We start from the raw sequence: 15,940 nt of genomic DNA on the forward strand, positions 1-15,940 counted from the left end.
CTTCCATTCTTATCAGTATTCAAAAGCTAAATTAAGTTATGGATTTTTTTTATGTATGCACGACACTTAAAAAGATAACATGTTGGATTTCTTTTTTCTCTCAACATAAATAAAATATCTACAACTTTTATCAATATTTTACCATTACTTCAGAATTATCCCTTCATATAGTACAATGGAAATGTCCAGGTATAGCACGAAGCGATGCTTCAATAATTCAATTTGTGTTTGATCTTTAATTTTTCCAAACTAACACTAATCTATCTCAACAAAAAAAAAAGTGTTTTTCATACATAGCTTATTATTTCATAATCACTTCTTAATTACTTAATTAACTCTTAATAATAAATAGAATTAATTGAAACAAAAAGTGTTTTTTTATGCATGACTTATATTATTTCAACAAGTCAAATGAATTTTTTTCTCTACCTACAAATTTAAGAGACATTAATTTCCTTGTGGTATATTTATTGCAAGTGTCAGATGCCCCACATTATTTAACATTGACTTTTGTTTTTGTATCCTCAAATTCATAGTCGTTATATAATATAGTCAAAGTAAAAGAAAAGTCACGTTCAAAATAATAAATATCAGTACATACAATTGAATGAAACATTAATTTGCAGACAATATTCATTTGTTTGTTTTTACGCTATCAATATAATTTAACATGTATAACAAATTATTCGTCATATCAATTTATTATAAACAATTATATTTGTTATTGTAGGTGAAAAGTAACCTGATACGTAAAAATATTATATTAATTATCTGTCAATGTCAATGTATATAACTTAATTTGAAATTTAAATATCAACCACAGATGCAACTTTCCAATTTGTACATAAAATTTTAGTAGTCAAAAGCAATAAATTGCAAATAATTAATGGTGCATTAAATGAGGAAATATAGAGGAAAAATAGTCGAATCCAATTTCCATCTTATTCTATTCTGTCTAAATTATTCTCATTTTCTGCTATTCTAGTTATTATACCTCTGAATAATATAAACTGTTCGAATTTTATGGTAAATCTTTCAAAAATGCATAGCTGTTGAAGCATTCATACCCAATAATATTATTGGAGAGCACAAAAATCAAATTGTTACTATGGATGCAAACGGGGTCGGGGTGGGAGTGGGGGTGGGTTTGAAATATTTTTTAGGCAAGGTGGGGCGGATTGTAAGCAAATTTTCTTGATAGGTTGAAATCTTCACGAGTTTACGTGGATTTGCCTTGCAATCAATCACCCCTCCTCACACCATTTGCCAGTAATGAGTTAATAACTTTGATGGTCACTCAATTATCAACCCAGAGACTATAATGAAAGATAATTTCTAAATCTAGATAAAAGGAAAGGAGGAATCCATTATAAATTCCTACTTAATAGAGATATTGAAATTGAGAAATTAAAAAAAGAAGATGTTTAGGAGAAAGAAGGAGACAAAAGAGAATGATTTGGGGAAACTAATGGTAAAATAAAAAGTTCAATATCATATTTTTAACGGGTCGGGTTAAATGGGGCGGATCATTAAATGGTTTAAATGGATATGTATTTGGTTTTTAAAATTTTGGTTAAAAATAAAAATTTCACGTTAGCAAATTTTAGTGAAAAAAATAATTAAATAGTCTGAGTGACTTTCTATGCAAAGAAGTCATAGTTGAGTGACTTTTGAGTTTGAAAATGAAAGTTCAGTGACTTTCTGTGAAAATAGTTGATAGTTGAGTGACCATCAAAGTTATTAACTCATTTGCCATCCCTAATGGTTACTACATAGATTTTGCCTTAGTATCCGCAATGTGAATATTTTTTCTTTTCCACCTCGATATAAAGGATTCGATTAAATTTGTGTTTGAATCGAAAAGTTTTTTATTAAAGATGAAGGATGTTTCCTAATAAAACACAACTCCATATCCAGAAATCAAATTCGAAATCTTCGACATAAACTTGAGTGTGTGCTAAAGTTCCTCAATAGTACTAAATTATTGGCAGTCATGTACAACAAAGAAAAAAGACAACAATATTTCATGGATCTAATTACATTTGTTGCAATATTTTTAAAAAATTGTACTATAGAAAAGAATAAAAAGAATTTACATATTACAAGTCAATCTTTTGGGTTGACTATAGTAAATTCATGGGGTAACCAACTCAATAAATTCATTAAATAGAGTCAAAGACATCTCATTTAAGTTATTTCTCCATGACTTTCACATTCAAATATCATGTTACATATTATTAGCTTTGACTCAACAAATCTCATAAATTTATTTCTTAATAAGCTATATATACTATATATTAACAATCTAAAAGTGTGTACTAACCTAGAAAAGTCTGTCAATTATTCTTTGTGATTTACTCTCATCGATCCGTCCTCTGTCATGGACATTACAATGAACCAAACCAATATTATGTCACCTAATTATATCAACAATTGATTCAATAGGTAATATTTGAAATTTTGCACAATGGCAAATAATTGGATTCTGTTTTATCGATATCACATTTACTATGACTAGAATATATACACACATTATTTTAGGTTTAATACATCAATAATTAACTCCTTAAATTTGTCAGTAGAATATTCCATTTAAAACATTCAAACTACGACTTGATTCAATTAAACACCTAAATACACAATAAAATAGTTTGATAATTAAATTAACCACACAAAATGCGTCACATCTTTTCTAATTGACTGAAACCATTTGTATGGACCACGAAAAAGAAATATCTCTTTCAAACTTTACCTACCATTAATTTCACTTTCATTTTAATTCAACTTCATGAAAATTTGTGCCTCTTTTCTTCAATAATTTTTTCACTATTCTGACACTTTGGACTCAGATCAGTAGTAGTATATAACAAGAAAAAAGTGATACCAATAATTTATGCTTTGATATGTAGTATTAAAAAAAAAATATATCATACAATTAGATCACTTATAAAATAATTAAGGATAAAACTCTTGATTATAAGCATTATAATTGGTAAACTAGTTACCTTGTGATATATTTTCATTTTTAATTAGCACACTCCAAAAAGAAATGCTCACTTCTATATATGACATGTTCTAAAACAAAATATTTTAGATGAAATTATTTCTTTCTTAAATTCCGTACCAATTCTAACGGTAAAAATGATAACTAACCAACTACCATAGGTTATTTATAGATGGTCCCTTTATATATATATATATCGATGTGTAAAAAATCTTTATACTGTCAGTGTACATTTGATAGAATTATTGAGCATTTATTGCCTTTTTCACCAAATTGGGTTCTGCTAGAAAAAGCACTATCCTATTCTTAAAATTGATTTTTGGAAGAAATCAGAAGCAGAACATTGATAGATGCAACATGTTATGTCAAAGGTTGTTACTTCAGTTGGAGAGACAAAAGTCTGTTTTTGTGTGTGTTTTAATATAGAATGCTCCTTAAGTTCCATAATATTGTGTCACATATTGATTCTTCATGTTCTTTTAAGTAACCCGTGGATCCGATTACATTCAAATTCGTAAAAAGTAATTTTACATTAGAAGGTAAAATGCTCTTTAAAAAAGCAATTCCATTACTCTAAGAGAACTCGAATCTGAGAGTTTTAATTAAGGATGAAAACTTATTTACTACTTCACCATGACTCTTAATGGTTGAATCACATATTGATTCTTTGTGTTCTTTTTCTTGATTTCCGATCCCATCTTGTGTTTAGTTTTTGTATTGGAGTCTGACTAAATTTAGATTCAAGTCATACACTAGGGTAAAATGCTTCTTAACAAAAACAACTTTGTTACGCTATATAACTCAAACCTAAAATCTCTGATTAAAATAACAAAGTACTTACACCTCTACCGCGACTCAGATGAATAGTGTCACTTATTGGTTCTAAATGTGTCTTTTTTTTTAAAGGAAAGTAACTTTCTATTTTTATCTTTACCCTAGTGACACTGTCAGAATTGAGGGACATTATTATTGATGGGGCCAGCCGGCCAGATAACTATCTACTCTGCACATGATTTCTTTTCTTCCTTTTTTGAGAAAAAAAATAATTGAACAACTTTTCGAATACTCCCTCCGTCCACAATTATTTGACAGGTATACTAAAAATAGATGTCCAAGATTAATTGTCAATTTAAACAATCAAAAAATAATTAGTCACGTTTTTCCAATTCTGCCCTTAATGATAGTGTAGTTCAATTGAAAAGTTATGTGGACTTTTGGTATTCTTGGTATAGTAGGGTTATATTAGTCAAATTACACTTTGTATTAAATTTTCCTTGAGGGGTGTGCATGACCTTACCCTGACAAACAATTGTGGACGGAGGGAGTACTTTTTTTTCCTGGAGATGAATTTTGACAAGCTTTGAATTGAATTTTCTTTCCACTCATACATTTTTACTTTTGCATATTTCGAACACAACTTCAACTTTTAAATATATTTTTTTTCCCTTCAAATATCATATTTTAAAACAATTTAGTTGATGATATTGAAACTAATCTGATAAATAAACAATTACGTCTTTAGATAAAAGCGTACAATCATTTTATACCCATTATATTTTGTAAAAGATATAACGGTTGCGTGGTGAATTTGAAGTGTCAGGTGGCATAGACTTTTTAGGTTAAATTTTGGAATTTAGTATAGGGTAATAGTAAGAACATAATAGGTTAAAACACAATCAACACGAGATTTTTTTTAGAGTTGTAGAGATGGGTAGAAAGCTAAGTTGTTCGAACTCGGGTGCGAGTGTCTGATATGAGTGTAAATTTAGAGGTCGGATTCAAAGGTACGTATCCTACACCCACATTGTGTCCACTGAAGAGTCCGAGCTACGTAGGAAGAAAGTAACTTCTTGCATCTTCCACAGCTACACAATTTATCTGGCACTTACCTAAACGAGTACATTTCTTTCAATCAACATATACTTTGTACTGTTCTAACTTTGCTGTGATGGATATAAACTCTTTTATTCAAAGAAAATACAAACACAGTAAAAAACGGAACAAAAATCACTCGACGAACATCAAATCTGTACAAGCAAACTCAACAGCCTACCCGAACGATTAATAAGCAGGGAGTCAACAAATCTCCAACTCAATTTTCGACTGGTAGGTTAACAAATCTATCGGCAGGAATGGATCATATTGTTAAATTCTCCTTTGTTTCTTCGATGGAACAGTAGCTTCAGACCATGACGAGGGCTTAAATCCTCCGACCAACAGCTTTGATGCAGCAGAAGCGTTGATTTTTCTCCTCTTAGATTCCAATTCTGAATGCTTAGAAGAGCCAGACGATCCAAAGATTGAACCAGAGTAAATGATGGCTCGTTTATCTCTTCTGTTCTTATCGAACTTATGAGCAAATTTAACTGTTGCAGCAGTTGCAGCATCCTCTGTAGAAGGTGGTAGTAACCTAATACCAAGTCCTATTTTCTTAGCAGCAGCCTCTTCTTCGGCAACTCTTTTCTTTTGACCCTGTGTACATGCCAGAGGATGATAAGGACTATTTTAAGTGTCGGGTATAAAGGAATAAAGGAGAGAGAGTGCAGAAAACCAGTAATAAATAAAAAACATACCCTAAGCGTGGCTCGAAGAGCCTTGTTCATCGCATAATCATCTGAATGTCTAGTATCAGATACTCGCTGAAGACGAACAAGTAAAGGCTCAGCTTTTTTCTTCTTCTTCAAGTCCTCCTCCTGGTGCTCAAGGCGATAAAAAGGATCCACCAACTTACTTTTATCTGGATAGGAGAAAAGTAGATCAGTTATGAACAAAGTGTAATCCTCCTAATAATTACAGTTCAGTACGATAAATACTGTATGGTAAATTGCAGAGAGACTTCTATGCATCTGTAAATGCAATAGCTTCCCTAAGTGTAATAGCAACATGAATTCATCTAGAAATGCACCAAACAGTTCTTCAATACAACTATAGTACTTACCTTCATCTACTGGGAGTACCAAGGTTTCAGCATCTTCAGCGTCATAGTCTTCAGTCTTCTTTTGAGCTCCACTAATAATAACATACGCACAGTTTTTTGGATCTGTTTGAATGACAATCTCATGCTTGCAGCATGCAGATTTCATAGAAAAGCTCCATATCTATCACAAGGAATTACAATTAGCAAACAAAAAACAAAGAGTCACTTGAGTTGGCAAATTTTGGCGTACAAGTGAAAATTTTCCGTTTCATTAACTGCATCATGAAAAAAACTTACCTTTGTGGAGTAATAATTCCCTACTTGCTTTTTCTCAGCATTGAACCTCACACCCTTGGCAATCATCGACTCACATCCCCCACACCAGATATTGAATGGCATCTCAAACCTATAACAAAAGGATATTGGGTAGTGAGTAACGATGCTCATAACAGCAGAGATAGAAAATAAATAATGCATGAGACTACTAAGTAAAAAAAATGATGCATGAGCAAGACACTTCATTTTCCTTCTTTTGTAACTGCACAGATACCTACAATCATCATTTCCGAGATACTAAACTCAGTTTACTAACAATGTTATCAAGCAGGTACTTTCAAAAGTTTTCGGTTTCAAGTATGCATTTCGAATCATCATATGCTTACCAATGTCAACTGAGGCGAGACACAGCCTCAAGCTAAAGTTCCAACGCGTTAGGTGATTCGTAATATTTAATTTAACTCTGTTAAAAAATAAAATCATGCTAATAAATTCTACTCCAGGTTAAGCAATTAAAAACCCAAGGAAGCAAGTCCGACTAAGCCTCTTTCTTTCTTCCTTTCTTTCTATTTAAATAAGTACTAATATGCATTACAATGTTTTAAGACGTACATGAACGCTTCCCTGAAAAATAAGGAAGGTTTTATGAGATGTTCATTGAAGTTAAAGTTAACATCATGGTAAATCCCCCCTTCTATTTTTTATTTTTTTTTGGGGGGTAGGGGATAAAATTGGATAAAGAGAATAAAGGCAACAGATATCAGATGCAATGCAATGGTAAACATCACTTAAAATTCTTCTACCCAAAAATACACGTCTGTTTTGTTTTTCTCCTCATCCAGATTATTGGTTACTGTTCAAAATGTTTGCTTGGTCTTGGCATCCCAATGGACAAGTAAAAATACAGAATTTCATAGTTCAGTACCTTATAATTAAAATGCCCTGGTCTATCTTTCTTGCTCTCTCTCGGAGAGCATGTTGACCATGGAACTTGTTCAGTGAACCCTGAAAAGAAGCATGAATTAGTAACTAGAACTCTTTTTTGAATCCAATACTCCACCAGATACAGAAATGTAAGAATAAAAAAAAAGTTGATATCTATTTACCTTCTTGGGAGACCATTCTGGAGGATAGTAAAAGTTGTCTGCCCTAGCAGCTGCAAGTGAAGACTGCAAAACACATAAAAATAACAAACAACAGTTTAGCACCAGAATTTCGACAGTTCAAAAAAAACAAGCGATGGAAACTCAAACCAAAAGTTTAATAGGTGCTAAGGCAGAGTTGCGCTGTAAATTGTGTTACTGCCTACCATACAGGTAGTTAAAGTTAAGTCTTTCGCACACTTATTTAACACACAACAATTGCTAAGATAGACGAATACAAGAAAATTACAGAGCTCACTGGTGAATTATAAAGCATTTCACAATGTTGATGGGTGAAAAAATAAAAAGATAACTAAAAAGGTAAGAAGGGCAAGAATAAAAAACGGAGAGATACATGTCATATCTGCTAGGAAGAAATGACTGGAAGGCCTTACACATATAAGCTTTCTCAACCTCTCAAAAAAGGACCAAAAAATAGAAGAGTACAACTTCCCCACACCTTTTACAATCTTAGAAAAAAAAAGTGGACGCAATAAAATAGTTCTCAAGAGGATCAAATGCAGGCCTTACATGAACCGAATATATAGTAGAAGGAAGGGATCACAATTTCAGACAGCCTCATAGAGTTTGATATTGAAACATATGAACTAAATACTACTGCCTAAATTAGTAATCAATTGGAAGATAGAAACCATGATCAAATAAATCAACCATGAAGCAGCAACTAACCGCATCTCAATCTCAAACTAGTTGCAGGAATCCCATCTATACAACTCCATTAGACCCTTTAACAAATGCAGACGATTCCTAAAAATTAACTATTCCTATGCCGACTGTTAATAAACCATAACCCTCATCCTTTTATCTAGATTTGAGGCCAGCTATGCATTGTGTAACTTACATAGCCAGAGCTAGATACCCTAATCAAACATGACCAGCAAAGAAATTATGTTTAATTAGCTCTGTAAAGCAACTTTTATGAAAAAAAAAAACTTAACTTTTAAGATATAGTATATTTTTTTTTACAACCATGCTGTCCAGGCCACCTTGCGCGCACATAAACTAATTTCACGGATACCTCCAACGTCCCACCAGCACCTAGACTCATGGTTCTCAACAGACTTCATAGACCACTATGCCACACCCTCAGTAACTTCTAATATTCACTAATACCCAAACTGGAACCATTAATCATAAATCAGCTCAAAAACTCTTCCTAAGGTAAATTCATAACAGTGTAATTCAAAATCTTCCCAACACCTTCTATCATATTCAATTATAGATAACTCTCAACAAATAACAACTCAAAATCCAAAAAATAACAATCAAACATTGATATAAACCCTAGATGTTGAACAAAAACTGGAAAAATCACGAATTAATCATAATTAACCAAACATATCATGATCTACGTACCATTTTTTGACCTTCAAAGCTTCGTTTATCTGATCGATCGTTTGGATCCTTGAAGATTCAGTTTAGGGATTTCGCGTTTTGATTGTAGTTTGGGGATTGTTTGATGATTTTATATGTGAACAAGACGACACCGTTTAGTTAATGGATTCAGGCGGCAAAAAGCCCGTAGGCGGCGGTCAGTTTTATTGATGGGCCTGGACCAACATTGGGCCGTAATTGATGTATTGTACAAATAGCCGATATAGAGGTTGATTTACGTAAATGTCCTTTTTTTAAGGTTATTATTTAAAGAGCAACTTTCATATATAGCAAACACAAAATTCATTTATATGATATAGCAAAGTTTGCATAATTCCGCTCCATAGCAAACATATATATATAATTCACTATACATATACAAAAAAAAACAGTTGTATAATTCGCTATACATATACAAAGAAAGCAGTTGTATAATTCGCTATACATATACAAAAGAAAACAATTTTATACAAAAGATCAATTGTATAATCTGTGTATGTATAAAACGAGAAAGACAGAAAGGCAAAAGAAAACTGGGCAGGGAAATATTTGTATTGTATAATTATAAGTGTATAGGACGAAGATATATATATTTGCATGTGTATATATACAATTTTCTCTCGCTTTATACAAACAAAAGCGCAATTTATACATTTCGTTTCTGTTTGTATAAGCGAGAGAGGCGAGGGTGGCGAGCGAGATCTGGGAGAAGGGAGAGAGGGGAACGAAAATGTATGTATACATACAATTTCCTCTCGCTTTATACAAACACAAACGCATTTTATACATTTGTGTTTGTATAAAAGCGAGAGAGGCGAGTGAGATTGCCACCAAACGAGAGTGGCGAGTGAGATTCCACCAGGGAGAGTGGCGAAAATAGCAATAGTTTGCTATAGGGTACAATTAAATCAAAGTATATTTATAGCATTTAATTTGAATTAACAGTTTGCTATTATGTACAATTATCCCTTATTTAAATTTGTCCCTTTTTAAAAAAAGTTGTGTGAATATAATCTTCGAGAAATAATCATTGCGTACAATATTAGACTAGGGGTGTCAAATGGGCTGGTTGGGTTGAAATTGGAGATATTAAAATGGTGGGTTGCAATAGAAATCGGGTTGGGTCTTGACCCGTCCAAGTTTACTTTGGGCTAAAAAATGGGTTGGGTCTTGACCCGCTTAATCTCAATTATTTTAACATAGTGATATTTAACTTTTATAATCACAATTTGAATTTTAACTCTTTTTTTTTTTAAAAAAAAGTAACAAATGGATAGATAAATCCTAAAAGATATTAAATAGATAATAATTCATACCCTCAATATAGGAACATATATTAAAAAAGAGTTTTAAAACGGGTTGAAATTGGAGATTGAATTGGGCTCAATTGAGGATTCTCTTAAAATGGATTAGGCTTGAATGAGTTGAGATTGAACCCAATTCAAATTATCTTGAGCCCAACCCTTAAAATTTTGGACGGGTTGGACGGGTTACCTATGTTTGAGTTCATTTTTGACACCCTATATTAGACTATTGTTCTCATGTATTGCTTAATTTTACAGATAAAATATTAAATTGTCGTATAACATTCATGACAAGATATAAATTTTCTGATAGTAATATTTTCTTAGGTTTTCGGTTTTCTCTGAATAAATTTTTAGATTGTTGTCTAAAAGGTTCTAGATTGCAAGAAAAATAAAATGGGGTCATTTACTAAATAGAGGTTACAAATAGGGACGGGTGATAAGATTTTATGGTTTTCATTTTTTCAAGACTCATGTTAAGGCATAATCGTAGTATATAAATTTTTGTAAGTTTAATCAATTTGAAATCAACTTTGGAGTTTCGACGTACATGATCAAAGTTGCAAAAATTTGTGTGCTAGATTATAAATTATTTCCGAAGTTTGACACGTTACTTGTCCAAACAAAACTTTGAATATTTTTGTCTAGAGTTTAATAAATACGTTAAAAAATTGACTCGTCAAAACCTAACTTCAATCGATTGGAACATAAGTAAAACTTAATTTTATTTTGAATTTGGCTTGATAGTCTCAAAATTTCACACATGCACTTCTTGGTTGATCTTCTTTTGTCATAGTCACATAACAAATATTTCTTTTTTGTTTTCTTTTCTTCAATATCATAATGAAGATTTTGGGTGGTATAGAAATGTGAAAACCATTTTAGATAAATACCACTAAAAGTGCACTTATATTATTGCTTATTATTTGTTTCCCATATATATTATACCCCTATACGACACCATCAATACATTATAACTAGCTTCACTTTTTCCAAATAGTGTGTAGAAGATTGCTTGGTAGAATGATAATATGGAGTACACTTGTTCCCCCACCATAGAGCAAAAGGATTTAGCAATTTAGTTGAAACCTATAGATGCATGTTCTCCTTATAGAAAGAGAAAAGAGAGAGTTGACTTTTATAAAATATTATTGTTGTGGTCGGTCCTTTTATATTTTTTTAGTTCGAGCAATAATTATTGAAAAAATAGATACCAGTAAAACTGATTTTTAACATGAAACAGTTGGTGTTCATATCGATCTATATATATATATAATACACCTCATACAATAATACCTCTTGATTTCAAAATCTATATGGTATAATTCAGGGGATTTTGAATTTTACATAATGACCACTTTTATTATTCCTTGAAATCTAAGTAACATTTATTGGGAAAAGGGTCTACCTCTCCCATTTCCTTTAATTTCCACCCAACTACTCACACAATATCTCCACCTTTCCTTATTATACACAACATTAAATTTTTAGCTTATTCACAAGTCTCACATGTAAGCAAAAATCCATTAGATTCAAGCTGTCAATCTTCAAAGTTTCTCAATCTCCAAGAAGTGAAAATAAATAAAATAAATTGATCCTTTATTATTTCATTGATGATCAATATTATTATCCATGTTTCCTCTTGTGATCACTATTTTCTTTCAACATGGGCTTAAAGGTTCCTCATGTAATATGTTTTGTTCTTTGGTTTTCTATACTTGTTCTCTTATTTCAAGAATTCAAATTCTTGAAAAACAACAACAAAGTCATTATATATAATGATCATGATCACCACTCTTTGTTTGGTCAAAGAAAAACACTTATAGCAAGTAATTTTGACTTCACACCTTTTGTGAAACATGTTCACCACCACCACCACCACCACCATCACCATCACCGGGACGATGTCTACGAGCAACCGGAGGCTGAGCCAGCCGGAAGTCATGAGATTGATCAACGATATGGTGTCGAAAAACGACTCGTCCCGACCGGACCGAACCCTTTGCATCATTAGGGTTTTGGAGGAGGGTTTTATACAAAAATAATGAAATCAAGCTTCCTATTGTTTTATTCTTGATCAAGAACATGGTGTATGATCTAGTAAGTCTTTTTTTTTTTTGGTGTTTTGTGTACATTTACTAATGAAAATGCTTTGATGTTATAACATTTAGCTTATTTCTTTAGTTATATTTATTGTTAACTTGAAAACATCTATATAAGAATGTCATGATCATTTTAATATTAATCTTATAAAACTATGATGTATAATAAAACACTTGCTTGAACAAAAAATAAATTGTTCGAAAATCATATCAAATTTAGGTTTTTCTTTTGTTTTCTATTTGGTTTAGTATATGAAAGTTACATTTTAGAAATAAACACATTCTAACAAAGGCGACTCTATTAATTTCAAAATTTGAATCTGAAATCTCTGATTAAGGAACGCGGAGGGAGGGGGCAAAATTAGGTTTGGTGAATGTTGTTGCATGGGTGAGTTGTGAAAGAAAATTGTCAAGGGAGCAGATGAGTAGCTGTAACGGCACGGCAAATAGAGAGGAATATTAGACTACTTATTAGCTATCATAATAATTATTATGAAATTAATTAATGTTGTTTGTTAGTATAGTTGAAGGCTAAATGTGCAATGCACGTGAAAAGTTGGGTAATTAAATATATATACTAGCAAAATTAAAGTCCCATAACTATACCTAAAGGTTTGTCTCCAAAAACGTCCTAACTTTTTTTATTGTAATGCAGTAGATTTTAATTAGAGGCGAAATTAAAATTTTGAATAAATGGTGATATTATTAATTCTGTTGAATTTTATAAGCATTATGATATCTCACCACCTCTAATTTTATAAATGTTTAACACAACAATTTCACAAATATCATATATCAAACATAAAAACATTCATCTCAAAGACTTACACAAAAACATTTGATAAGAGTTAGTGGTGCTTTTTTTTTTTCCTATTCGATATTTAAAATATGTATTGAAATTTGATTAAAGTTAGATTTACTCATTACATGATCCGTTTCTGAACGCGACACTCTCAAACTAGCGGTGCTTTAATTTCTCTTAAACAAAACTCATGATTGTAATATTTCTGAATGGAAAAGAACATGAAAAAGTTAAAACATGATGAAAATTAATTGCTTGAGAATGCATAAACCATCAACTGCAAAAAAATATATGCAATTATGCTGAATCTTATAAAAGTTAGAAATGTGACATTGAAGTTTAGACAACAATTTACTTTTGTGCTAGTAATTTTTTTATTATTCATGATGGTGATGTTTGTCCAGAAAAAAACTTACTTTCCTGCGTGAAAATATTAAATGATTAGCGGCACGTTATATACTACTTTGTTCATTTTTAATTGTCATATTGTACTTTTTAAAAATTAATTTGATTAATTTTCAAAGTGAAATTAGAATACATTAATTCAATAATTTAAACAAAAAATTTAGATATTCAAAAATAATATGAAAAGTATTACAAATTGCAATTTTTTGCATATCAATATGATGAAAAAATACATCATAAAATATATCGTGTTCACGTAGGATTCATACCTTCGAGGAAGGGTCACATTTTAAAGGTGTGTGACGTAGACAACGTGTCTATTCTAATGTACATAAGCATTAGACGTGGTTGCTTTCACCATTCAAACTCGTGATTTATAAAATTTAGTTACTCTTCCTTCGTCCCAAATTAACAGTTACTTTAGCTCAAAAAATTATCCAATAAAGCAAGAATAATCATGATTAAGTCATAAAAAGTTATATACATGTAAAACATACACATATCTATTCATGAGTCCTTAAAATGATTTTTTTAATTGAAAATAGACTTTACAATATTGCATCTAACCTTAGATCTTATCATTCAATATACTTGAAGCAAAAGCACCAAACATACTCTTTGCATTTAATTCTTACGTAGCGTTTAATTTATACCTCATTTGATTTTTCTCTCCCATTTACAAGACAAAATAATTGGGTTTTTTTTTTTTTTTTTTTGCAGATGGAACTGTGGAAAGAACATGGAAATTTTGATTTTTTTATAAGGGGAAATTGTATATAATAGCAAACTATTAATTCAAATTAAATGCTATAAATATAGTTTGATTTAATTGTACCCCATAGTAAACTGTTGCTATTTCACCTCTCTCCCGGTGAATCTCGCTCGCCACTCTTGTTCTCTCCCTCGCCTCTCTCGCTTTTTATACAAACGCAAATGTATAAAATGCATTTGTGTTTGTATAAAGCGAGAGAAAATTGTATATATACATATATTTCCGTTCCCCTCTTCCAAATCTCGCTCACCACTCTCCCAGATCTCGCTCGCTCACTTGCCTCTCTCGCTTTATACAAAAACGCAAATGTATAAAATGTGTTTGTGTTTGTATAAAGCGAGAGAAAATTGTATATATATACATATATTTTCGTTCCCTTCTGTCCCCTCTCCCAGATCTCGCTCGCTCACTCACCTCTCTCACTTTATACAAACACAAATGTATACATTGTGTTTGTGTTTGTATAAAGCGAGAGAAAATTGTATATACAAACATAAATGCATATATTTTCGTCTTATACACTTATGATTATACAAATACGATCTCCCCCTACCCAGTTTTCTTTTGTCTTTCTTTTTATAATGGTTGAGTTCTAACCACTTTGTCGCCCCTCAATTAATTTTACGAAATATATGTCATCTTTCGCCAGCACAAATATCAAGTAAAGAAAAGATATTTATAGGTGTCATTTTAGTTTGTTAGCTAAAAAAAGGTATAATAAACTATATATTGCAAGGAACAAAAAGAAGATGATGTCTTTCTGTCCCACCTTTCCTCCTCATGATGGTTAAGGTAGAAAGTTAATTAATTGATTCTTAATTAACCTTCTCATTGGTGGAACAAAATAATTAAAGTGAAATGTCATTTTCTGTGTGTTGTTAATTACCCAACAAATTATACTCTCTAGAAGATGCAGACCATTTTTTCTTTTCTTTTTTTCTTTTGGTTTCTCCTATCGAATGTTGTATTAAGATTTCATTAAATTTGAATTTGTATTGAAAAGTCTCATATTTAAAAGTAAAAAGCTTCCTAGCTAACAAAGGTGCCTCTAGTATATGAGGTTTCGGGTTCGAATCCAATCCCCTGAGTATGAGGTTACCTATGTTAGGAAGCACTTTATTCTCTAATGTGAGACTTTCTCGCACAAATTTAAATTTGTTCTAGCTCCAACGTGAGTATCAGATAATGGACGGAAAAAAAAACTACTAGTACTACCATAAAACTTTCCAATTTCTTATCATGGAAAGCACGTAGAATCACATGAAATTTGTATCAATTATAATAATACATGCATCATGATTAGCAAAACAAAAGTCCACTAAGACTAGTGTCTATATATATATTATTCTTAAGTTCGAGCTTTTTACGAAATGAAAATAAAATATGATTGAAAGTTTGCATTAAGAAATTTTATAATGTGCAAATTTAAATTTAATTAGGTTTTAATACGAGTATCAAACACCAAACAAAAAATTAATAAATAAGGATTTCTCGGTGAAATCACAATTAGGGGTGTTCACGGGTTGGTTTGGATCGGTTATTGGTCAAAATCAAAACCAAACCAACTTAATCGGTTTTAAAATTATCAAAACCAAACCAAACCAAATATAATATACATTTATCGGTTTTGTGATTAGCGGTTTCAGTTTGGTTCGGTTATTCGGTTATTAACCATACACAAAAATAAAAGAAACAATTCATTTAAAATGTGAAAAAAGTGACAACAATCCATTCAAAACGGAAAATAGTTAGAATGACTTAAATTACTGAACTTTCGATCACTAAATTTACTATCAATAAAGCTTTAAAATTCACTATATT

General features: G+C 31.2%; 1 protein-coding gene across 1 annotated transcript; it reads right to left on the reverse strand.

Moving 5' to 3' along the window:
- Positions 1-4,945: 4,945 nt before the first annotated feature.
- Positions 4,946-8,826, reverse strand: LOC125829873 (uncharacterized). Its single transcript, XM_049509087.1, has 7 exons — positions 8,717-8,826; positions 7,304-7,366; positions 7,123-7,202; positions 6,219-6,327; positions 5,943-6,102; positions 5,578-5,741; positions 4,946-5,476 (listed from the first exon to the last, which is right to left on the reverse strand). The coding sequence occupies exons 1-7, from the start codon at positions 8,717-8,719 to the stop codon at positions 5,150-5,152; spliced, it is 906 nt and encodes a 301-aa protein (XP_049365044.1). The 5' UTR covers positions 8,720-8,826; the 3' UTR covers positions 4,946-5,149.
- Between the last annotated feature and the right edge of the window lie 7,114 nt (positions 8,827-15,940).

Source organism: Solanum verrucosum, unplaced genomic scaffold (assembly GCF_900185275.1).
Source record: "Solanum verrucosum unplaced genomic scaffold, falcon-dt-bn FXZP01000008.1, whole genome shotgun sequence".
NCBI lineage: Eukaryota > Viridiplantae > Streptophyta > Magnoliopsida > Solanales > Solanaceae > Solanum > Solanum verrucosum.

Coding starts and splice junctions, on each gene's coding strand:
- LOC125829873 (XM_049509087.1), bottom strand. Junction 7,203..7,303: donor CAGAATGGTCTCCCAAGAAG/GTAAATAGATAT, acceptor GCTTCTTTTCAG/GGTTCACTGAACAAGTTCCA. Junction 5,742..5,942: donor GGTACTCCCAGTAGATGAAG/GTAAGTACTATA, acceptor TCTCCTATCCAG/ATAAAAGTAAGTTGGTGGAT.